General features: G+C 39.6%; 1 protein-coding gene across 1 annotated transcript; it reads left to right on the top strand.

Moving 5' to 3' along the window:
* Positions 1-1,809: 1,809 nt before the first annotated feature.
* Positions 1,810-27,177, top strand: ajm1 (apical junction component 1 homolog). Its single transcript, XM_023289016.3, has 2 exons — positions 1,810-2,051; positions 20,814-27,177. The coding sequence occupies exon 2, from the start codon at positions 20,868-20,870 to the stop codon at positions 24,144-24,146; it is 3,279 nt and encodes a 1,092-aa protein (XP_023144784.1). The 5' UTR covers positions 1,810-2,051; positions 20,814-20,867; the 3' UTR covers positions 24,147-27,177.

Genomic DNA, 27,177 nt, shown 5'->3' with positions numbered 1-27,177 from the left:
GTGTTATAAGAATGCATTTCACGCATCTCACATGTCACTCTAGAGCGGGCCTATTCAATTGGCGGCCCGCGGGCCACATCCGGCCCGTGGGCCCCTCATAACTGGCCCACCCCCCAATGACCCCTTTCCAACCATCTAAAGCAGCCCTATTCAACTAGCGGCCCGAAAGCAACCCTCGAGACGACAAGTTCTTACAAAAATTCCAACATTATTGCGAACATTGAATGCAACACTTACCGTAACTAGCAACTAACCCACAATGCATTGTGTTGAGGAGACGCGTTTGAAAAGTTAACATTAGCAGTTCTATACAGGCGAAAATAGCAGCATGTCTTTTTCTATCCTGAAACGACAAATCGGCGAGGAAAACTGTTGGTTTAATCCTGCGTGGACTGACAAGTATTTATTTATTTACCACCAAGTCCGAACGCCAAACCAATGCGTTTACTCTGCAACGAGTGCTTTGTACGCGTTTCGGACAAACTTTCCCGAGGGATGTCATGAGAGAGCGGCTATAATTCAGAGTTTGACTGCATCTTACAACCGGAGCTGTACAATGAAGCGGACCTGCACAGCTCAGGAAAGGGCCACGAAAAAGAGGCCGTTCACAGACTCAGAAACTGTGAAGGACTGCATGTTGGCTGTCGTGGATGAAGTTTTAACGGACGATAAAGTTAAGACGAGTGTGACATCTGCTATCAAACAGGTCTGACACGTCAAACATTCTCGCCACAGATGTCTTCGAGACATGGTAAGTGCAACAAAGCAGCGTGCTGTAGCAGACACTAAAGGTAGTTTTATGTATTTATGTGACTATTTTCTGTTCACTTATTAGAAGTTTAATATTTAAGAAAGACATTTTGTTTTGACAGTTATTTCACTTAGTTGCACTTTATTATGCACTTTGATGTCAGCTTTATTTCGTTTCAAAGGGATAGTAACTATCACTGTGCCTACTGTTTATTTTTTTGATTATATGCATTGAAGATGTGACTGTCTCAGATGAGACCAAATATGGACAGGGACAAACTCTGTTTTTTGTTATTTCAAAAGAAGAAAAATGTCTCAAGTTCTGAAAAGTTACTGTTAAGCAAGTTACTTTTTAATGCACTTTCAGATGTAACCAAAACAAAAGATGGTGTTTCTAATCGGCACTTAGTTTTTATGTTCATATGCACCTTAACCTGTGCTTATATTTACCTATCAAAATGTGTTGAAGTTCTGTGTTTGAAATGTAAAATTTAAAGAAGCAGTATTTCAGCACAGGTTTAGTTTAAGTACTGCTCTTCTATTGTGTTTATGTCCTTTTGGATGTGGCAATACGTTAGTAAACATCCAGTGTCTTTGTTATCTGTTTGTGTTTATTTTAAATGGTTCAGTTTGCTCAGTGTCTGCTAAAAACGTCCGGCCCAGCTCATGCTCTTAGTCTGAAAATCCGGCCCCAGCGAATTTTTAATTGAATAGCCCTGCACTAGAGCATGTAGTCTCCACGCGAATGACCTTGACCCTAACCATAAGCAATTATTTTGAAGCCATGAACTGATATGCAAAATGTGGCAAAAGTGGAGCGCTATATATATACACGATCCCATAATATCAGCAATCAGTGCCTCTGTGGAGAAGGCTGAGAGCACTGCAGGTGCAATGGAGGCAGAGGGAGGGGGGTTGGGGTGAGGTGGGGGGGTATTAGGAGAGAGATGGAGAGAGAGGGAAGGGAGGGGGGCGGTTAGGAGAGAGAGAGGGAAAGCGGGGGAGGGGAGGGGGAGAGAGATGGGTGGGTGGGGGTTGTTTGTGGGGGTAGCGGGAGGAGGTGGTTGCGGCCACATAGATGTGGATGGTGCTGCAATCCACCGACGTTATAACGTTCGGGAGGAGGGGAGAAAAAAATCCGCGGAGTCTGACCAATAAGGAGCATATTGCAGTTTTACCTTTTGCACATGTCCGATGTCGTCATTGGGAAACCACTATCGCACTAACTCGTATCGCATCCCTGACAAAAAAAACAAAAACAAAAAATGGATAAGCACAAACTGGGAGTCCGGACTGATCTGGTAAGACATGGAGCTTTTCATTTGCAGCAGCGAGTTGTGTTTGCGTGTGCGGCTACCAGGCACACAGAGATCAGATGATGCATTTTAGCTCCTTTAAGTGCTGCACTTCGGTCTGGATTGTCTTCGGTGTCAAAATCGCGGATAAATTTGACATCACTGCGACAGGCACAGAAATCGACTTCTCGTGCGTCATTTCTCTCGAATCTGTCCAATTGCATTTAAACACTTGGAGACTGCAAAAGCGGCACTGTGGTCGCGATAGCATGCTCTGAGCAGAGATGTAGTGGGTTATTTGTCTTACTCATTACTGTCCTGTGCTGTCGTTTTGCTGCTGACTGATGGTGGACTAATGTGTTCCCATCCTGGAGCACTGACATCATCCTCATCAGGATAGTGGCTCCAGGCAGCAGCAGCAGCAGCAGCAGTCTCTAGTCTGTACTACGCAGCGTTTGCTAGCTCAGCGCGTCAATGCGACGTTTGCTCAGACTTGATGCATTACCCTGCGACCCAGGTTCATGCAATTTCAAATAAGACAGGCCCTCAGCACTGCTCTGTTGCAGTTTTACATAGGTTGTTCTAAATATTATATATATGCATAATATATACGAGAAGAGCAGCAGAAAGCTTAGCCAGATGTTGCAGGGCTTCACAGAGGCCACAATTTGTGTGCAGATAGATAGATACATAGATAGATAGATAGATGGCAACTGTTGGGTATAATTTTGGAACAATTTTAACAACCCTTAAATTCATCTGGATTTATCCAGTTAATTCATTAGTTATGCTTATAGTTCTTGCAATAGACCCCCAGGTGGCCAGACATAGACATGACTCTGACAACTGACAGTGGTGGAGTGAAACAGCTGCAGTAGGCGTCCCTACAAATACATGATTTCAAAAATAATTGGCCAAGTTGAAGTAAGTAAAGTGTTGTTGAAACCAGATGAAATTTTAGAAATTACCAGAATTACTATAGTTCTTCCTGTGGGAAGTGTGGATGTTTTTTTTTTACAACAGTGTATCAGATTGTTGTTGAGACCTTTAAGTGTGGTGGACCTGGTGGACCTGGCCACCCAGTCAGCTAGTGCCTTGAACTTAGTTGGGGTAATAGCACAATCGTCCAAAAGTAGCAATCACCCATAATTCACTGCTGTGCCAAAATATTAAATCAAGCTACTGGTGACTGAATTGACTCACACTATATACAGTTTGTAATATCTCACATTTGAGCATGTGCACATGCACACTAATGTCCTGATTCTGACTGACTTCTTGCCTTTGATCAAACTCGGATGTTTGCAGAAAACATAGGCTGAATTTGAGTCATATAAGGTTTCAGCCCAGTGTGCTGTCTATACACCTGTCTTTGACTTTTCCACATCCCTCTCAGCCATTCCCAGTCATTTCTGTATTAATTTGAGGAGGTTTTGGATTATAGCTGTCTTGACACTGCTGCAGTTCAACATTTTGTACTTCTTTGGGTTCCCCCCAGTCATCAATGGTATATTCTCTGTTTTTGACTGGCAGTTTGTCAGTCCATTGGTTGCTGGTGAATGATGGATTTCACTGGATGAACTGTTTTCACAGAAAATAGTTAACTGTAGTTTTCTAGAGTATAGCTATCCTGTTCTTTGCTCATCTTGAATCCCATACATCCCATCTACTTTACATTTAGTGAGTTTACTGTTGTGCTATGTTTGATGTAAATCAAATGAACAATAACAGTTTTTATGGTCATACAGCTAGTTTGTCTTTGCTTTTCATTAAATCACAAAGGCCTTTGTCATATTTTAAACATTCAAGCAACTGCTTTAATTGCCTAACCTTAATAGAGTTCATTTGCAGCTAACAGGTATTTTGCAGTTTCCCGGACTACATTAAACCTGAGTTGAGCTTCCTTTGTTGACTTCATTATTAAAAGTAGAGATTGTGGTCATGGACAGTTGTATAGTACTTCCAACTTCAATTTTTCATTTCAGTACTATTCAATTCAGTTTTATTTCTATAGTGTTAATTCACAACATATATTACTGTAAAAAAAATATTTGCCTGATGTCTTCTATTTTAAATTATTCTCACACTTAAATGTTCCCTCAAACGAATATTTATATTTATTGAATAGTAGACAGAGATAAGGGCTGCACAGTGGCTCGGTGGTTAGCACTGTCGCCTTACAACTGGAGTTAGGGTCCCGGCCTGGGCCTGGGATCTTTCTGTGTGGAGTTTGCATGTTCTCCTTGTGCATACATGGGTTTTCTCCGAGTTCTTCCTCCCACATTCCAAAAACATGCTGAGATTAGTTTATGATTCTAAATTGTCTGTAGGTGTGAATGTGAGTCTTATTATTAGTTTCTATAAGTAGCCCTGTGATAGACTGGTGACCTGTCCAGGGTGTCCCCTGCCTTCACCCTAAGTCAGCTGAAATAGACTCCAGCCCCCCCAACCCTAATGAGGATTAAGCGTGTATAGATGATAGATTGATGGATAGACAGAGATATCCCACACAACAGAAAATGTAGTTTTTAAATGATGATTTATTGAAGGTCAATTGAAAACCTATATTTCCCCTGTGAAAAAGAAATTGCCCCTACACCCAATAGCTGGTTGGCCCACTGTTGGCAATAACAACTGCAGTTAAATGTTTGTAATAGCTTGTGGTCAATCTTTTACATCACCATGAAGGAATGTTGGTTCAGTCTTCTCTACAGAATAGTGAGCATGAACTGCCCTTTTAAGTTCCCGCCTCAGCATCTCATTTGGATTCAAGTCCAGACTTTGACTCGGTCACTCCAAAACCTTAATTTTGTTCTTTTTGAGCCACTCAGAGGTGGACTTGCTTGTGTGCTTTGGGTCATTGTCATGCTGTATAACCCATTTGTGTTGAGCTTTAGGTTATGAACTGATGGTTGATTTCCCCCAGGAAGATTCTCTGATAGAAAGGAGAATTCATGGCTCTATGAACTATGACAAGTTGTCCAGGTTCACTGGAAACAAAGCAGCCCCAAACCATCACACCGCCACCACCACCGTGTTTCACTGTTGGTATCATGTTTCTTCTTGTGGAATGCAGAACTAACGTTACACTAACTTTACACTTTTTGGTCAGGAGTGGTTTGCACCTTGCAGCTCTCCCATGGGTGCCATTTTGGTCCAGTGTCTTTCTTATTGTGGAATCATGTAGACAGACCTTAATTGAGGGCATTGAAAGCTGCAGTTCTTTTGATGTTCATTGGGGTTCTTCTGTGACCTCCTAGATGAGATATCACTGTGCTCTAGGAGAAAACCTGTCACGCCCTTGACCTCAGTTTAGCTGTCAGTTCTCCCTCCATTCCCTTTGACTTTTTCTCATTTCCCCTGTGGGCATGAGTGAGATGTTTGCGTGCATTCTCTCCTGTTCAGATATGGTTAGATAATTAGCTAAGTGTAGACACCTGTAATTGGCGCTATATAAATAAAATTGAACTGAATTGAATTGTAGCGGGGAGTGGCTCATCTACTCATTTGTTCTTCATCTACCATAAAAGAGGAGTTTGTGTCATCATTCAATGCCGGACCGTGGCACTATACACAGTCAACTCAGGCCGGTCTTTATCTTAACTTCTGTAAAATTCATAATCTGTGTATACTTTCATAGCCTGGTTTTACCTGGTCCTGGTTAGTCCTCCTGCTCTTAAGTAAATTGTATCTTGTAAATGAATTAGAGTCCGAGCACCTACAGTACGTCAGACCCTATTTGAATGCAAGGAATTATTATTGTATTGCATTTTTGAGGGCCTAGACATGCTGGAAAACTCATGAGAATTTGCAAACATGTCAGAACTGGTGAAAAATTTTATATCTTATGGGAATTGTGCCTGTGTATGGCAAAATGGCTCCATAACACCCCCTGCAAAATTTGTAACATCTACTACCGGCAGGATGTTCCACCTACATCTACCAAATTTGTTACACACGTGTAGCATGTCAGGGCGCACAAAAAAGCCAGTGGCGCTCATATCTTCAACCCAACGGGAAGTTCGCCATTTTGAGTTAACTGTCAGGTTTTTGCACATTTTTGCTCATTTTCAAGAGCAAACTCCTGATAGAGGGTAACTAAAGATGTCAAAATCTTCCGCAAAAGTCAAGCCATGGCAGCCCCCTTAACTTTGAGGCTTCACCATGAAATATCAAGTGCTGTTTAACTACCCTGTACATGCTCCAATCTGCCGCAAACCTAACATGTTTGATCAGAGTCCTGCCTTGATGACATCCAGATGCCAATATCCATTCACAGTCATAGCGCCACCTGGTGGCAAAAAATGACATGTTTTACGCTTTGATGTGCTATTGTTAGCCAGTTGACCATATTAACCTCAAATCTGGTGATGTAAGTCTCAGGACACTGATGATGATTCATGGGGAAAATTGTGAGTTGCCGTCAAACGGCTTGCCTGTTGAGACGTGGGGAATTTCGATGTCTTGCCATGACAACTGAAGTGTTTGTATCTCAGCTGCACATGATCCAATCTGGCCCAAATTTCATATGCTGAACAAGAGTCCAGGTCTGAAGACATCCACATTCCAAAAGTGAGTCATAGACATAGCACCAACTATTGGTAACAGGAAGTTGTAGCCATTATATTTGCATGTACCATTGCAAGAAACTTAGTGATACAATCTTTGACATTGGTCAGATAAGTACCAACTCCTTGAAATTTCTGTCATGCCCCGACATACATGGCACCTCGACAAATTAGGGCCTGACCAATATGGAATTTTTGAGGCTGATGCCGATTTTGATATTCGGCAGAAAAAAATTCCAATAACCCATTATTGGCAGATTAATTTAGAAAATATATTCTGATTAAAATAACTTCTTTTTCTTTGCCATGAAGTCATGACTCATATGAACCAAAATATATGCTGGAGACGCCTTTCTCAGATGTCAAACGTCATCTTTGACAGAGTTGCATTTTAAATATATAATGGTCACAAATAGTCCGACACTAATGTTACTCCATAACAATACACACAGTGAGTTGCTGTTACTACCTGTGTCACGTTATAGTATTTTCTGACAAAGTAAAACCAGGAGTGACATGACATCATGACAGCTGCTGAAGACAGACAGTAATGTTAATCATTTTAACTTTTCGGGCCTGTACTGAATAAACCTCCTCCCCTCTGCGTTCACATCGCTCCTCCTTAAATGCGCCTCAACACACAGCTGACGGAGTGATAAAAGGTCATTCTGTACTCTCAAATATTTTGTACACTTACATTATTTCTGCAGTTACTTACTGGCTTTGAAGCTGTTAACTAACGCTATGCTAGGCTGGCATAACTCTATATCCACAAATATGTCTCAGTTTATCAGAAGTGTTAAAACATTATAATCCAGTACTGAGACCATTTTAATAATACTTAAATTTACAATATTGTACTACAGGTTAGCAGTGTTGCCTCACAGCTAGAAGATCCCCGGTTCACGTTCCTCTCTGGGCCTTGGATCTCTCTGTATGGAATTTACATGTTCTGCCTGTGCACACATGGATTCTGATCAGGTGCTATGGGTTCCTTCCACAGTCCAAAAAACATGCTGAGGTTTACTGGTGACTATAAATTGTCCATAGGTGTGAATGTGAGTGTGCTTGTTTGTCTGTATATGTAGCCCTGTGATAGACTGATGACCTGTCCAGGGTGTCCCCTGCCTTCACCCTAAGTCAGCTGGGATAGACTCCAGCCCCCTGCAACCCTATTGAGGATTAAGCGAATAATAGATGGATGGATACTTTACTACACAGCACTTCTCAAAAGCTTCCATGACAGTGGCTGTATACCTGGTGATACGGTAAACAAAGGAAATGATGCCAATACCATGGAAAGCAGCTACCTGAACTTTACTCCCACACAGGTTGATTATTAAAATTAGCAATAAATACAGAAATAGTGCCGTAACAGGCAGGAGATTGTACACAAAGCATATATCTGTCCGCATTAGCAAAAATAAAAATGAAGATTTCTAATAAGATTAAGTAGTTTTATGAAACCCCTAAACTTGCTTTTTAATTTAGATGAAAATAAAAATGTTCCCCTAGTTTGTGTTTTTTTACACTGCGCTCTTGAAATGACTTGAATTAAATTCATATTGGTTTCATCAAGGGTATGGTGATTGGTGCACAAACAGCACACTCACACACACTCATTATAATTTGAATATTAATTTGGATCTACTTATGATTTGTTGATCACACCTTTGCCTTTGTTTTTACTACTATGTCCTGCACCAACAACCAAGACTTTGGGATTTACAGATACAAGCTACAGGCATTCTTGGCACCACAATACTACTAGAGGAAAGTACTACAAAATGAGATGGACCACTTTCTGTGATAGGTAAGATTTAAGGCCAAGACTGAAGCAAGCTTCACTCCACCGGCCGAGTGTTGAAGGGATCTGAACTACACAATTTCATATCCTCTCAGGCTAGAACGACCCAGTTATTTGACCCTCAACAAACAGCTTTTTTTGATTTCCAGTCTTATGGGTCATGTAGCACAGAAACAGCATCCAGGTGTGTAGTTATTGTTTGTTTGTTTATTTGATAGGGGCAGTGCACATTAATGAACGTCTGTTTTGACAGCAATAGACGTAAATATGCCGGATAATAGCAACAATGCTAATTTATATCCGCAGTCCCAAGTTAGTCTTCTGATTCTCCGTGCCAGCTGTTGAGCAAGAGAGTGAGACAAGGACATGTAACTTAGGTTTTGCTTGGAGGAACACAGTGAAAAGCATGTGTTTCTGTCATCGTGTCTGACCTTGCCTATAGAGTTCTTTGCCATACATCATGTTACATCATGCTGCAATAATTAAATCACTGTGATAGACTTCACTACATAGATTCCATCATCTTGCTACACTTCACTGCAGAGATGACACTATTTTGATACAGCGTACTTGCATGCATTGTACTATGTTTTGATACACCTTACAGCAAACATTCCAGTTTGCAAACATTTTCTCATCTAAGGAAAGGTAACACGTGAAAGTTTAATCAAGCAATATATAAAACAGAGTATTAAAAATGAAAGTCTACCCTCTAATTTGTTATGTTTTAATATAGTCTTTAAGTGAAATTTAGATAATAACTCAAATCCCTCTCATGAGTCCATTGATGCTGTCAGTACAAAAACAAAGTACAAAGAGATCACAAACCACATGCATAGCGGTATAGAGTGTAGCATACAGTCAGGTCCATAAATATTTGGGTATTGACACAATTTTCTACATTTCAGCTCTGTACATCACAGTGGATATGAAATGAAACAATCAAGATGTGCTTTAAGTGCAGACCACCTCATCAGTGAAGCATGGTGGTGGTAGTGTCATGGCATGGCCATATATGGCTGCCAGTGGAACTGGTTCTCTGAAATTTATTGATGTGACTGCTGACAAAAGCAGCAGAAAGAATTCTCAAGTGTTTCAGACAACATTAACAATAGCCAAATGCTTCAGAACTCATTGGACGGCACTTCACAGTGCAGATGGACAAAAAGTTTTTTTAAGGCAAGGAAGTGGAACCTTCTGCAATGGCAGAGTCAATCACCTGATCTGAATCTAATTGAGCATGCTTTTCACTTGCTGAAGACAAAACTGAAGAGAAAATGCTTCAAGAATAAGCAGCAACTGGAGACAGCAGCAGTAGAGGCCTGGCAGAGCATCACTGGAGACCAAACCCAACGTCTGGTGATGTCTGTAGGTTCCAGACCTCAGGCTGTCATTGACTGCAAAGGATTTTCAAACACATATTAAAAATGATAAATTAGATTTATGCTTAGGTTTGTCCAATTACTTTTGGTCGCTTAAAAAGGTGGCAGGCACATCTAGAATGTGTTGTAATTCGTACACCGTTCACCTGATTTGGATGTAAACACCCTCAAATTAAAGCTGAAAGTCTGCACTTGAAGCACATTTTGATTGTTTCATTTCTCATCCATTGTGGTGGTGTCCAAATACTTATGGACCTGACTGTACCAAGTATACACAGTGGGAATCTTTGTGTGCTTGTGAATCTGTGCTGTGCTTGGACATGCAGTTTTATGTGCTCATGTCATGGACATGCAATACAATAGACTAGACTGCTCTGTCTGATTAATCTCACTGAAACGGGAAAAATCTTTTCATCTGAGTTGAGCTGATACTGCTAACGCTTTGTTTAAACATTACAGTAGTCCAACTGAGGGTGACTCAGATTTAGTACAAGAAACTGCTGTTTACAATAAAGAAGTTATTGCTGATTAAGTGAGATATGGAAAGTAGGGTTACAAATAGAGGTAAACATTTTGCAAGCCATGGTTTGTTTTCAATGAACATTTAAGAAACTGATTATTTGAATGTGTAACACTTTCTCATTTCCTCCATCGTCGAACTGACAAAAAGTATCCAGTGTTCAGAGTTTTCCCATTGTGTCTCAAAACAATAGTCAACTGTTTCGATGAAAACTGAAACAGGCTTTTACTTGCTGTAAATACACCCCCTGTTCATGCTGGCCATAAAACTATCCTTTTTTAATATGCTTCCAGTGTAAGAGATGGAGGTTAATTTCCAACAGTGCAAATTAGACAAATCAAGTTATCCCAAGTTAGTCATTTTGTACTAAAATCCATTTATTTTGTTTCTCTGGTAACGCTGCAGCTCTGCACAGAAAGACTGTCCAGTGAACATGAAAAAAAAATTACATTGCAAAGAATGTTCAAACTCTCTTTACCTTAGACTGCATATGTTTCATATTCTATCGTATCATGCCTCCTGTGAATTAATGTGCCAGTATCTCCCTGCACCATTCTAAAGGCCACTTCGTGCAGCGAGTGGTCAGATGTGAGGAGATGTGAATGTATGCAGGATTTGAACTCCTCTTTCTAGCTCTTTTGTCACTCTTCATGCAACTATTTCTAGTATAAACACTTGTCTTTAAATGTGTGTAGCCAACAGTTAGTTTAAAACTTACCATTGCCTCCATGAAAAGTAAACACTTACTTCAAGCTATAGATTGGAACTTTTATATATAAATAAAAAAACATTACATTCAAGCTAAACTAGTTAATACAATGGTGATTAAGCACTATTAGTTGCCACTAATAGGGCTTAACAATAGTGACAACAGCTATAACAGCGAGGAACAACAACCAAAGAAGCATTGTGTATACTCTCACTGACAGACACAGGAAAGAAAAGTTCCACATGTATGTTTAGTGTGGAAGTTTTTTATTTTATTTTTTAATAATAAATGACCTAAATCTTGTCACTGGTATACAAAAAATCATGCAAATACTTTGAGCCCAAAAAAGAAGGAAATTCTAAACTGTGGATTTTGTGTACCGTTTATCATTAGCCGTGGTTGAAGACTAGAAGTTTTTGGGTCAGGCGTTAGACACCAAAAACATCAGCATACCATGTTCTTGTCCTGTGATCGCTCCAGTTTCCCGGCTCACCTTAACCCTTAATGGTTCTGCAGCTGCGTCGAGCCACTTCGTAATAAAAGTGCATACACATATGTGGCACATATTTAGCTCCTGAAGAGAGGAGTGCACACTGACTCAAAATACAAAATGTCACAATACAGAATAACAAAACCCAAGGCACCACCAAAGGATGTGTCAGTGAAATTGTATCAGCATTATATGGAGGATTCAGTGTGTGGTGTTGAATGCTGATGTTGGGGGAGGGTAAATCTGTAGAGGAAGAATTACTTCCGCTCGGCGAGTCTGACATTTTCTCGGGTGTTCAGTGCCAATGGTGCAGTGTTGAAGTGCACTACCCACAATGCACCAAAAAAACTGTGCTCACTATGCTCACTGACCAGAAATAACAATACTACACTTGTGTTGGAGAAGTGATGTCCATTATCCGTCTCTTTGAACAAGGGACTAGTTAGAGGACTTAACTATCTCTTTGCACATCATGTGTTGCTGCCTGGAGAAATGAACTACCTTATGAAACCTGACATGGAAAACTACATGCATCATTATTATTGCTGGCGTTGGTGTCTTACTAATTACTTAATTTGCATTCCCTGAAGGCAGTGCAGCCCCTGTTGAAATGTGTAGGGGTCTGTCTACAGCTGAGACGTCATTTACTGTTCATGCACAGACACCTATTTGAATTCAACAAGTCACAGGTGTGGACATGCACTGCACTTGTAATAATCATTTAAACCTGTCAGTGTTCACCTCTGTGTTGGAGTATTAATCAGGCCAAACATTCAACTGGTTTTTCAGGGCCATTTGGGTGATTTCAGTTATTGTTGTAATTTTTAAAGGACGCACACAGTTAAGGGATAAAAATGGCTTGACCTGACCATTATCCTTAAATAGAAGTGTTTTGCATGATCAGCCATATTTTCCCAAAAAATTCCCAACATTTCACTAAGTCAGACAGGAGTATGCCAGTTTATGAGCACAAGTGGATACTATACAAAACAAACTAAAAATCATGTTTTGTTCCCCCCCCTAATTTGAGGAGTGTATTTTTTCTTAAGTTTATTTGGGTTTGTGTCTGTTTATCAATATGTGACTGTGATTCCCAAACTTGCATGTTTTGATAGCAACCAGCTATCAAAACATAGACCAAAGAATGTTGGGCTACAAAACACACACAGGGACTATGACTTAATCCTCTGCTAATGATGCACTATGTCTTTACACAGAAGATATTTGAGACATGTGGCATTATAATTTATTTCTGTAATGATTACGGCAGTGAGACCACAGGCTGGCAGTCATGACTTATTATATAGCCTATGGTTACAGTAAAGTAATAAAAGCAATTTAAAAAAAAAAACTCATAGCCTTTAGCAAAAGTTAACACTATTAAAAGACTTTGATAAATAAAAATGTGGAAAATTTGTGGAAGTTTGCTCAGTGGAATAGAGTGAGCTACAGTGTAATTAGCATTTTGCTCAGTATTCATTTACAATTTTAAAAAAGCTTATTGTTCTTTTTGTTCTTCTGAATTGGCTCAATTATTTTCATACTTTACTGTGATTTGTGCTCTCTGAATGAATTTCAGCTAATTTTTGTCCCCTTTATGATGTTGTATTTTTGTCTGTTGAGTAGTACTGTGAATGCACATGACTGTTTTTTAGTCAAGGGTCTATTTGCAATGGGACAGTTGTTCTTGTTTTTAATGTAGCCATGTAATTTGTATTGTGTGGGGTCATAACATGTAAATTAGCCAGATAACTTTATGTAATAAATAATATTGTGATGTGATTGATGGGTGAATTTATGCAATCTTATGTTTATTTATATGTCCACAGCTATATACAGTCCTGTAAAAAAGTAAATGACCCCCCCTACATATGTCTTCTATTTGTGCAACCCTAACCCAAACTGATTATAATGTAAGACAAAGACAACACAAAATAATTTCAGTTATTGAAGGAAAATGCTGTCCAGCCCCACCTTTCACTCTGTGAAAAAATAATTGCCCCCTTAGCTACTAATCCAAATTCCAAATGATCTGCCAAATGATCAAATTCATTTGTCAGTTGGGTTCAACCTCACCAGTCACATCCACAAATGATTGCTGCATGTTGAATCTAAACATCACTAAGTAGAACCTGCCTGGCATTTTGAAGCAGCTAAAGGGTCTCAAAAAGCAGCACATCATGCCACATTCTAGAGATTCAAAAACAGATGTGAAACAAAATCATGGACATTTATCAATCTGGAGGGCTACAAAGCCATTGCTGAGACCCTGGGACTCCAGAGACACAGTGAGAGACAATATCCACAAACAAGGAAAACATGGAACAGTGGTGAACCTTTCCAGGAGTGGCTGACCTTGTTGACCCAGGCATGGACATGGAGGCACAACAGACACAGAGTTAAAGCTTAACAATATATTCACAACACAAGTTCAACTAAAGCTGCAAGCAGCGCTGAATGGCCACAAAAGAACCCTGACAAGCATCTAAAGATCTGCAGACCTCACTGGCCTCATATAAGGTCAGTGTACATGATTCCACAAAAAGGAAGACGCTGCGCAAAAACAGCATCCAAGGCCTTAAAAAGTCGGTTCATGAAAATCATTTAATGTGAACTGGGTCAAAATTCCTCCATGACTGATCACAAGCTGAAGACAAACTTTTAACTGCAGTTGTTGCTGCCAAGGGACCAACCAGATACTAGGTTTACTCTTTCAAAGGGATGATATAGGTTTACAATCAGTCTTCAATAAATCGTCATTTAAAAATGGCATTTTGTGTATTGTATGTTATCTTTGTCTAATATTAAATAAATATAAATATTAGTTTGATGATCTGAAACATTTAAGTGTGAGAAATATGCAGAAATAGAAGAAATGATATCATACACTTTCACTGCACTGTATGTGTTATGTGCTAAATAAATAACTTGACATGCGCTCCAGATTCTGGAAGTGGTTGACATGCCCTAAATTAAAATGACCAAGGAGGACATGAGCTAGTCTATCAGTTTATGCTTTATGACTACTCATCCCCTCAGCTAGTACATAAATAATCAAGGCTTTATTTAGAGTTTGCTGATTTAATGAATCACCACTGGCAGTACATCAACATACTTGTAGCAAGAACTGCCAAAGTCACATAGTCTCCTATGTTTTTCTGTATTACCATACAGTGCAACAGTGCATGCGCAAGCACATAAAACTACTGTATATGACACATGCTGTCCAGTCCTCATAGTGAAAAGGTAGTGATCACTGCCTATTGCAGTCTAATCTTACAGTTGGTGGGTCCCCTGCGCTATCACCAGAACCATGGCAAAGCCAGACTATTTTAACTCAAATCACATTGTGTCCCAATCATTAATATGATAGACACATGGACAAAACTGTTGGTACCCTTCCATTCAAGAAAGAAAACCCCACAATGGTCACTGAAATAACTTGAAACTGACAAAAATAATAAATAAAAATTTACTGAGACTTAACTAATGAAAATCAGAGATTGCTTTTAAATTGTGGTTCAACAGAGTAATAAAAAAAAAAAAAAAAATTACTAATGAAACTGGCCTGGACAAAAATGATGCTACCCCTAGAAAAGATTGAAAATAATTTGACCACAGGGACATGTAAAACTAAGGTGTGTCCTGGTAGCATCACAGATGTCTTAATACTTGTAACCAGTCAGTCTGCCTATTTAAAGGGTGAAAAGTAGTCACCGAGTTGTTTGGTATTATGCTGTGTACCACATTAAACATGGACCAGAGGAAGCCAAGGAGAGAGTTGTCTCAGATTAGAAAGAAAATTATAAGCAAGCATGTTAAATGTAAAGGCTATAAGACCATCTCCAAGCAGCTTGGTGTTCTTGTGACTACAGTTGCACATATTATTCAGAAATTAAGGCTCCATAGGACTGTAGCCAACCTCCCTGGATGTGACCACCAGAGGAAACTCGATGACACATTGAGACGGATGGTACAGATGGTAATCAAAGAGCCCAGAACAACATCCAAAGAGATTAGAGGTGAACTCCAAAGTCAAGGTACAGTGGTCCCTCACCATGTTGCGATTCACTTTTCGCAGTTTTACTGTATCGTGGATTTGTCGCTATATTGCGGGATTTTGCAGTATATAGGTATTTTTACATATTTGTTATTGTGGCAAGCTGCGTTGAAGAATAGCGCTGGAGGAAGAATGTCTGCCTCTAATGCACTCTGCAACTGGTGCTTTTATTTTGACACATGGAAAATGTCACGATATAAAATGTGGCAGGAAATCATCAAACACACTTCACACTCACAGTCCTGACAACATAACACTTAACCAAACTATCTAGGCTGACTAAACCACAAAACCACAATAAAACACAAACACTAATAACACTGTAACACTAATAGAAACCACAATAATGACATTTAAACCCCTAACACTTCGAACTCCCATAGTGCATTGCAGCACAACAGTTCAGTCATAGCGACTGGCTCTGCGATCGCTACATTATTTTAATTATTTTGCGGTAAAATAAGCATTTTCTAGCCTAAAAAAATGAAAACAATATAAAAAATATATTAAAAATAATAATAATTAAAATCTACTAAAATAATATTTAATCTAAATAAAATGTGTAGTGTACAGCACTGGGTGCTGATTGGCTCAGCGACTGTATCATCAGTTTCCTCTGTCTCCTGTGTGTAGCAGCATTTAGCATCTCGCCTTGTCCATTTCACATAGACGTCTTATCGCTGCACATAGTGTTGCTCTGTGGTGTTGTACGGTGTGTGGGAAGGGGTTTAAAGCCTTAAAATATATAAATAATAAAATAAAATATGATCGCTACTTCGCAGATTTTCATCTATCGCGGGGGGGTTCTGGAACCTAACCCTCGCGATAGACGAGGGACCACTGTAGATCAGTGTCAGATCACATCATCCATTGCTGTTTGAGCCAAAGTGGACTTAATGAAAGACGACTGAGGAGGACACCACTACTGAAAGCAAATCATTAAAAAGCAAGACTGGAATTTGCCAAACTGCATGTTGACAGGCCACAAAGCTTCTGGGAGAATGTCCTATGGACAGACCAGACAAAACTGGAACTTTTTGGCAAGACACATCAGCTCTATGTTCACAGACACAAAAATGAAGCATATGAAGAAAAGAACACTGTCCCTACTGTGAAACATGGAGGAGGATCTGTTATGTTCTGGGGCTGCTTTGCTGCATCTGGTACAGGGTGTCTTGAATCTGTGCAGGGTACAATGAAATCTCATGACTATCAAGGTATTCTAGAGAGAAATGTGCTGCCCAGTGTCAGAAAGCTTGGTCTCAGTCGCAGGTCATCAGTCCTCCAACAGGACAACAAGCCTTTACCTTTAACATGCTTGTCTATAATTTTCTTTCTAATCTCCTGAGACAACTCTCTCCTTGGCTTCCTCTGGTCCATGTTTAGTGTGGTACACACCATGTCACCAAACAGCACAGTGACTACTTGTAACCCTATAAATAGAGCGACTGACTGATTACAAGTTTGTAGACACCTGTGATGCTAATTAGAGGACACACCTTGATTGAACATGTCCCTATGGTCACATTATTTTCAGTCTTTTCTAGGGGTGCCATCATTTTTGTCCAGGCCTGTTTCATGAGTTTATTTTTTCAAATAATTCTGTTAAACCACGGTTCAAAAGCAATGTCTGATTTTCATCGGTTAATTTTCATTGAATTTTTATTTATCACTTTTGTCAGATTCGAATTATTTCTGTGACCATTGTGGGTTTTTCTTTCATTAACCGAGGGGTACCAACAATGTTGTCCACATGTGTATATTTGAGAGACAATGATGCGAATAAAAAGGACATGATTGTGTTTGAGCATTTAACTGTATTTATTTGCATTCATGTACAAGGTTAATCGTAGTGGGTATTGAAAGCTTTTTAAAAATACATTTAGTCTGTCATTATGTAAACACTTTACATGTGCGCGGACAGTTTTTACAGCATGGTGGACTGAAGGATACATGTAGTATTTTGTGGTCGTTACTTGTAGCGTTTTGTGACCTTCTGAAATGTGGCTGCACTTCGTCAGTTGCACAAAAGGACATTTACAATTGTGCACTTGGCTAAAGTTGCTCGAGGATTTTAAGGAAAACATCAGCAGCACCATAACCATCTTCCATCTGCTCTAGTATGAGCTGCTGCTTGACCATTTCCTGAATCTGGGTCATATCCTCCTCCTGAGGTGGCCTCATGCAGGTGTTCCTCTCACTCCAGACAGTCCAGAGTAGACAAATTATAAAACCAGCTTTACATTTTAGTGTGGATAGGAGAAATAAAGCTTTTGGAAATGGATGGTGTAAGCCTGTTCAGATACAATGGTTGAGATCCACTGATGATGCCATCTCCCAGTCTCTGAACACCACCCTCAGTCACCAGGTCAGGCGGAGAGGGGACTATGTAAGAATGCTGTTCATTGATTTCACTTCAGCTTTTAATACCATTGTACCCTCCAAACTGTACACCAAGCTGTCCAGTCTGGCTGTATGCACCTCCCTGTGTGACTGGATTTCCTGTCCACTGGATCCCAGGTGGTGTGAGTGGGCAGACACCTTTCCAGCCCCTACACCCGGAACAGCAGAGCCTCCCAGGGGTATGTCCTCAGTCCTCTGCTCTTATGCCTTTACACATATGGCTGTATGGCTAACAGCTATAGCATCATTGTGAAATTTGTAGATGAGATAGCTGTGGTTGGAGGCGTCAGTAACACTAATGAGCAGATGTACACAGTGGTGTCTTTGGTGATTCCAATGGCTTTCCTCTGAAGTCTGCCAGTGTAAATGCCTCTGAGGAGGGGTAGTGTGGTCCCAATCACTCACTCTGCTGCTCTCAACACCCGTTGCAGGTCTTTCATGTCCTCTGCAGTGCAGCAGCTGAACCACACAGCTATAGCAGTGCAGCAGTAGGTCAGTAGGCTCTCAGTGGTGGAGTGGTAAAAGTTTGTGAGCAGCTTTTGGGGGAAACGAGCCTGACGCAGCTTCCTGAGGAAGTACAGTCTCTGTTGGGATCTCCCCACCTGGTGTGAGGTGTTTGTGGACCGCAATGGCCTTACTTTATAGTATCAAGAAAACAAACTTTTTCACAATTACATATAAAGTTTTGGAGTCACATGACTTACACTGCATCAAATCTGTCTTCATGTGAAGACTTCAAAAATGAAAAGACTCTTAGTTCAACTTACACTCAACTCTGGCAACAGAGTACATAGAACACATGAAGCAGCAGTTTGAATTTCCTACCATAAAAAGACAGATTTTCAAATATTGTATATGTATTGTTTCTATGTGTATTTCCTTGGTGTCTGTCTTCTTCTTTCGAACTTCATAGAATATTTCAAAATATTGTTGTGTGTCTCTTGCTGCATTACCATAAGAGGAACATTGCAAAACTGTTGTGGAAATTAGTATTGCATTGCAACGCTTGGGTTCATCGATGTGGTGTACATTTGCAAGGATATGATGTAAGAAAAAATCTAAAGCACTTCTCTGTAGCTCTAATAGTGGTCAAAAACTCCATAGGTTTCCTTACAATTTGCAATTCTGATGTAAGATTATGCACTGATGGATGTCATATCTGAGATAATACAGCCAGTGCATTCCTTGCTGTTAGGACAACCACTGCTTTAAAAATATAATTAGACTGATTTATTTATACTTGGGCATACGTTTGATTCCACTGAAGACAGCATGAATTCAAAACTCTTTAGAGGAATGTATTTTAGCCTTCAAAGGAATGCCTTATTACAGAATAACAAAGAAGAAGAGTTGGATCTTAGAATAGTTGGTTCTGTTCTGTCAAACCCTTTCAAGCTTTGGTAACCTCAGGAGTATTCTGTGTTGCTGGTAATAGAGGTTGAAAAAAATTGAAATTATCTTAGTGTGAGTCAGTGTCAAGAGAAAACAACATTACCTTTTCTATGGAACTACTGATCCTACTAAGAGAAACTACTTACGTTACCCTTTAATTTTATTTTATTTATTAGGATGCCATTTAGCTTAATCACCAACACAATGTCAACTACCAATTAACGAACTAAACATGTTGACCATCCCCTGTGTTTAAAAACAGACCAACAGTGATAATTTATGCTGTGGAGCTAACCTGGTCGGGAGCAGGTTATGTACAGAGTTTTGGATTTAAATCTGCTGTACGAAGCATCTCCCTTTAAACAAATCACTTCCTGAAGACTCTTTATGAGCGACACGGATTCACTGCTGAGGTAATATGTCACATCTGGAAACATGTTCATCTCTACGCTACTAAAACCACTAAACTAAGCTGTGCGGTTACAGTATCATATACTCTATGCATCATGTTACCATGGGAACCTGACATGTAGTCAGTTGGTGATTGAGAAATCACTCAGATATGTTTGTACATTTGGTCCTAATTTGCTGTCAAGTTCTACTGATATTTAATACAGAGAATATTAAATTTGTAACATTAATTTTTACTTTGATTTGGCCAAGAATTAAAGTAATACCCTGCAGTATAGGATAGCGTCCGATCTACATACGCTCCAAACAATACCTTGTTTAAATATATGAAATCTGAAGTTTAACAGCTTAATGTGCAGCAGTCACTTTAAAAATAAGCAGCTGCATTGATCAGTAAGATAAATATATGAACATACATGTAACAGTTTTCGAGAAGCATTCCTCTCTTGCATCATTTGCAGTAACAGGACTTTATACCATCATAAATTTGGATATTCCTTGCAACTCTACAGTAAAGCAACCTGTAAAGACATGGCAAGTGAAAATGCCATTATTCAATTTGACAACAGCTTGTTGGTCATTCAGTGTATTTTACAGCGCTAGCATGAGCTAATGGCTGTGGTGGGATTATTTTTGGTAGACTGTTGTGTACACAGTCTTTCTGTTGTGGTGTTGTGCTGTGGATGAAATTAAAGGTAGGGCAAAGGTGTGACCAACTCACCTGCTTGTTTTGGTCTAAGAGGTTGGTGGTCTAAGGACAAGGTGCTGAATGTCATATACAGTACCTCTATTGTTTCTGCAGTATCCGGAACATGCAGTTAGGAACTAAAACTCACATTCCACAGCTATACCTACCAGGTTGAATGTGTTCCAACAATGATTACAACATAATCTGTACTATGATTAATATTGCTGCCGAAGTTTAGTTTCTATTGAATGCACATTTTCCCTATGCATAGCTGTTAGAAAAGATATAACTGTCCAGATGAATGTCACTGACTGAAATTCCTTGTTTCATATCTCCAGGTACCATCAACATTAAAGGAACTTGATGGAGAAGACTAGAGAAATCCCTTTAAGATGACACGCACAGACCTACCTGACATACTGGTATCAACTGTGCATCAAGATTTAAAAGTGATCCCCATTTCTTTACGCTACACATCCTTGCAACCCTTCAAACAATGTGATGCTATAAATCACAGCACACTGGAGGACAGAAAGAGCAAAGTCAATAAGAGGCACTGCCATACCTTTGACTATAAGTCATTGGAGTACCCCAGGTCACAGAGATCCTCAATGGAGTCCCCATACAGGAAGGCTGATAGGCAGGCAGCCAACCCAGATGTTGCATGGAATGCCTTGGGCCGCCAGCAGAGATACCGCTTCTCTGCTCCAGACATTTTTAGCCATAGGTTGACTCCTCAACCAGTGGCTACAGATATGGCCAGTGAGGTAGCTGTCCCTGAACATAAAAGAAGGACTAGGTCAAAAAGTGCCCCACGGGTCCAGACCAGCTTCACTCCTGTGTCTTTTGAAGGGTCCTCACCTGCAGGGAGAAAGGGCAGAGAATCCCAAAGGGCTCCAAGAGATTCCCGCTGGAGACCAGAAGTATCACCACGTAGGGAGTCATCCTATGCAGCAACTAGGGCTCATATGCATGAAGTACATCCCATTAAGTTGCAGCCTCAGATGAGTGACAACAGTAGATATTCACCTCATTATACTGCTGATAATTTTGAAGATACCAGTCTTGATAAACCAGCAACTAGCCCTCATGTCAGGTGTCGAGTAGACATCAAACCTGATGATGGAGCACTACATCATTCTGGACAGAAACAGGATACACCTCATGTGGATATACCCTGGCAGAGGCACCACAGTGGGGGAAATAGGAGTCTGACTGTGCCACGCCATTTCTCCTACTCTAGAACATCAACTCCCACTGACTCATTAGGTACAGAGAGTAGGCAAGCTCATCAATACTCCCGCAGCATGCCAGATAGTTACTTACAACCCATGGAGATTCAGTTGCAAAGAATGCCTTCATCGGGTGATTACTATGGTAGGGAACATAGAGCTCACTCCAGTCCTAATGTGCCAACCAAGTTCTTTTATGCAGATGACCCAGGGAGATATGTTACTACAGCTCCTCCGCAACCAAGCTCGTATTTTCACGATGAACGTTACACACCAGGACAAGCATATACTCCAAAAGTACAATATGTGCAAGATCCAAGGACTCGAATGGTCCATGCCATAGCTACAAGATCGTATTATCCTGAGATGGAGGCTCATCCATACTCTGTGCAAACGGGATATCCCAAACCCTATACAGTGAATGAACCCAGGCCATACATAATACAGACACCTCCAGCTAGAATATTTTATGGTGATGATCCAAGGTCTTATCAAATTCAGACCAGTCCACCAAGGTTTTATTATTCCAATGACATGTATGCAATGCCACCAGAGCACCATGTTCCAGCAAGAGCATATTACACAGAGGGCCGAAGACATGCGAGAGTCATTCAGGCACAAACAGATGACTGGTATGGTTCTGATGCATCTGGTTATTCCACCAACCCTGCCTCCTATGTATCTCAAGTCACTCCAACCAGAATGCGGCAAGAGTCTGTGTTAACTCCGTGGTATGCTAACCCATGTGTAGAACCTCAAAGAATTGGCACAGATTCCAAATCTTACTCACGGTCCTGGGACAATATTCTTAACTGCCGTGTAGAAAGGGAACAACCTCTTTCTGCACAACGAGGTCAGAGCTATGATGATCTTCTTGATTCCAGGAAGCCTGTTACAGCTACTGGTGACAAACCACAACCAGTGGTAGTCAATCTCTCCAGTTCACCAAGACGCTATGCAGCCTTATCGGTGTCTGATAACTCACTAATTGACAAAAGCCCAACAGAGACATCAAAGAGCACTACAAATAAACTCTGGTTTGTCACTCCTGAGATAACAATCACTGACAATGACATTCGACCAGGGAACCTTAATAAGGCTGAAGGACGGTCTGCTAGTTGGGACATTCTTGACTGCAGAAGCAGTGAGGGTCCAGAAATGGCTCAGCATGATTTTGAAAGCTTGACCAAAGAGAAGACACATGACAACGCCTCACTTCAGCAAAGCCTCGAACAACTTGATGAGCTTTTGGCAGATCTTGTGACTGATTACAAGCCACCCAGTAGAAGGGCAAGTGAAGACATTCTGGACCAACTAAAGAAGTTAATTGATGAGGAAGAAGCAGTATCTTTGTCCAGGAAGAGTTCAAGGGCAGGTACAGAGGAACCAGCTCCACTGGACAAGCAGCCAACCTCAATAAGAATGAATCCAGATGCTTTTCGAGACATGGATGGGGCCAGTGATGCAATGAAGAGTGCAGATGAGTGCTCCCCAGATCAAAGCCCAGATGAAGATGATACAATGATGTGCTCCAACAACAAATGCCGGAGGACAGAGACTCTATTCAATGCTTGCCTATATTTTAAATCCTGCCACAGCTGTTACACCTATTACTGCTCTCGAAACTGTCGCAGAGAGGACTGGGACATTCATAAAGAAAGCTGCTTGTATGGAAGAATTGGGAGCACATGCCGACATATTATCAAACACTGCCGGGAGACTGTTGAAGTTCATAAAGCCTTTTCCCGTATTGCCAAAGTTGGCTACCTTTCTCGAGGTAGAGGAGTTCTCTTCCTTGGTTTTCCAAACCCTGCATCATCTACTAACTTCTTGCAGTATGGCCTTGATAGTTTACATATGTCTCCTACGTACCTGTCCCTCCGAGAGCTTGAAAGCTTCAAGGACAACCTTGGGGAATACTGTAAGGATCTGCAAGAAGCTGGTAAAGAATACGACCCAAACGAATGTTTCATTTTGAATGTATCCATTGCTGTTGGTGAGCAGTTGCCTGATGGGCCATCACCAAGAAATCAAGCTCCAACTGTCAGAAAATATGCAAAGGTGGCATTGGCGTCTTTCAGTCCAGAGAGAAAGGTTCACAAGAAAGAGAGTGACATGGAAACGTTGATCCTCACTCCACCCCCAGGAACAGCAGATATCGACAAAGAGGGAGAAGAAGGCCGGAAGGCCAGAGAAATCTGTTTTATCAATATACAACGGGAGTTGAGGATTCGAGGAGTGTTCTTACGTCATGAATACCCACAGGTCTATCAGCAGCTCTGTGAGTTTGTGGAAAGTAACAGGAGATTTACACCCACAACTATTTATCCTATTGATAAGAGGACCGGTAAACAGTTTATGTGCATGATTATGGCTGCCTCAGAGCCCAGGACGTTGGACTGGGTAGGTACCCCACATCTCCTTGATGACATTATTTAAGTGCACCTTTTGTTGTAAGTATATATGTATAGAAATACATATATATTGTTAAACATATTTATATGTCAATTCAATTACTAACATTTGTAGATAAGTATTTTGTTATCAGAATAATATATATTCATGTCTGCTTGGTCAGTATTATTCTTCATCAGAATATTTTCTGTCAGCTGCAGAATGAGTACAATGCATTATTTATTTGAATTTTTTTGACAAGTACATACTTTATGCCAACCACAGGTCATTTATCCATATCCTGGTCATGTACTGTTACAACACTTTTCCTTTGGTTGGGATTACCTAAACTAACATTTTGGTGTTTGGATTTTTTAAAAATGATTAGCAAGTTCTCTATGTTCTTTGAAACTTAGACTCTTAAAATTGGAGTGTCCATTTCTGTGAGTACCACATAACTATTTTCATATATGACCTGAATGGTATATCTTGTACAAAATAACATTATTTTCATTTGCTACATACTTTCTATGCAAAGTTGCTTAATGAGTTAACTACATTCCTGCAGAAAGCGTAGTTTCTGTTATTATATTATATTATATTATATTATATAATATAATATTATATTATATTATATTATATTATATTATATTATATTATATTATATTATATTATATTATATTATATTATATTATATTATATTACTCAGATGGGAGACAAATTAACAGAAAAACTCACGTAAAATATCCTAGTAACAGGCTGGACTGCTATGTGCCCCTTGGCACTGACTCTCCAAATCTCTGAAACTATATTGGAGGGATGAACACCATTGTTGCAAACAATTTTCACTCATTTAGTGCTTGTCTGAAGGTGGTGGAAAGCGTTATCTAACAAGTCAGTTCAAAATCTTTTAAAAATTTTTGACTGGGATGAGATCTGGTGGCTGCTAAGGCCACAGAATATAATTTTCATAATTATCATTAAACCATTTAGTACCTGTTGTGTTCTGTGGATGGGAAGATTGTCATCCTAGAAGAGACCACTACCATCACGATAGAAATTATCCATCTCGGGGTAAAGGTGCAGAACAATTTTGCAGTGGTTTGGAGTGACTATTCACTCTTCGGGGCAAGTGAACTAAACCATGAGGACAATACGCCCTCCACAGTTTAATAGAGCTACTGAATCACCTCACTGTAGGGGTCCAACTGTCAGGCATGTACTATTCTCTTGGTGTATGCCACACATGCCCTTACCCACATGTCAAAATTATGGTGAAGTATGACTCCTCTGACCCTTTTACTTGTTTCCACATCTCTGAAGATCAGTGCTTATGTTTTTTTCTTTTCTCTCTTTTCGTCTTGTGACCTTGATATGACATCAAAATCAACTGGCCTTGCTCAGCATTTTTAGACATGCTATAGGAATGATTGGATGTTAACTACTTAACTGTATCATCCTTTGCTCCTGTGTGGAAGGATCTGCATTCGCTGTGTTTCTGTACTCATCTATTCAGGTTTTTCCTTTCATTTGTTATCCATTTATAGCATATTATACTTATGTAAAAAAAAAAAAAAAAAATGCTGCAACTGATATAGATTGCTTAAACTTTTGGTGGCAGCGTAATTCCTCATCATACAACAGTAATGAAGACTGAAAATAAAATTATGGTACTACTTGAAACATTAAAAGACAGGCACATAATCTTATGTTGCTTAAGTGTGAGTGCAACACTGAAAATGTATCTTTTCTTTTATCTGAATCTAATAGCATACTTTGAAAAAAAAAGGCTCAATTCAGTAGTTCTTTAATTCTGCTCTGCATAATTACTGGAACAGTGCTGAACTTAAAAGTAACCTCTTGAATGGATATTAAAACAGTGCCAATTACCTGCCACACAGTAGGTGTTCGCCTGTACTGTTCAGTTTTAAACACTGTGAATAGTGAGAGTTCTACCACAAAAACTAAAGTTGGTATACTACCAACAAACCATGCAATTTATTATAACACTGACATCAATAAATTGTATTTTTAGATATATTTATGAATAAAACTATATGAATTAGCAGCAGGACTTATTGTCCTTAGAATAAGGAGAGTCAGATTTGGCACAGTAGCTATATGGTACATAAATGCTAAAAAATATATTAGTTGTGTATTCGTGCTGCACTAGGTTTATTACATCTGTGACTTATAATGTTCTCTTTTGGTTTAAGCAAATTATAATCATTACATTGCTCACCGGTTGCAAAAGTTTTAGAAATATTTAATATTGCAGCTTAGCAGTATTGTCTCATTCATTATTCAGTTACAGTACAACTATTACATCCCAGGTTTCCTGTCAGCACACTGAAAAAAAAAAGTAAAATCTACTTTTAAGTTTGAAAAAAAAAAAATGGTCTAGCCAAAATATATTGTATGTTTGAAATGCTAATATCCCAATTTTTGAAAAAATGTTTCAACTCACCCCATTTGACACCTGGTTCATTATGACTGGAAGATGTGTATTTGTCATAAAGTCCCCAGTAAAAGCTGAATTAGCTGTTTTCTCCCAGTCATTTATTATTTCTCTCTATTTCAACAGCTTTCCTTGTGATCTCAGTTTTCCTTAGACTTTGTAAAACAAAGTACAGTTAAGTCTGAAGCCCATTCATTTGAAAATCTTTCACTGAAGCCCATTCATTTGAAAATCTTTCACTGAGTTACACTTATTCGGGTAACAACGGTATAATGTATGGGCTGTATAAAATTTGTTTAAAAAAAAACAAAAAAAAAACGCTGGCTGCATGTGATTCTGTTTTCTATGCGCTAATCTCATTTTAACATGACATTGATGATAGTAACTTGCTTGATGAATGGACTTGTAAAAGTGAAAACTACTATGCTGTGTAAGAAAAAATAAATGAACTTTCCATTTTTGTTTTTCGAGTTAAAATAATGTGTTGAAGGCAACGAAGAAGAGACCTCACTAAAATATCTAGAAAATCCTTTAATCCTGTATTTTTTTATACTTTCAACATATGTGTCTGAGTGTGTCTATTTATAAACCATATCTAATAAATGGAATGGGAACTGC

This window comes from Amphiprion ocellaris, chromosome 17 (genome assembly GCF_022539595.1).
Source record: "Amphiprion ocellaris isolate individual 3 ecotype Okinawa chromosome 17, ASM2253959v1, whole genome shotgun sequence".
Taxonomy (NCBI): Eukaryota; Metazoa; Chordata; class Actinopteri; family Pomacentridae; genus Amphiprion; species Amphiprion ocellaris.
This window is presented reverse-complemented; position numbering and strand designations above follow the sequence as displayed.

Coding starts and splice junctions, on each gene's coding strand:
- ajm1 (XM_023289016.3), top strand. CDS start 20,868: ATGACACGCACAGACCTACCTGACATACTGGTATCAACTGTGCATCAA.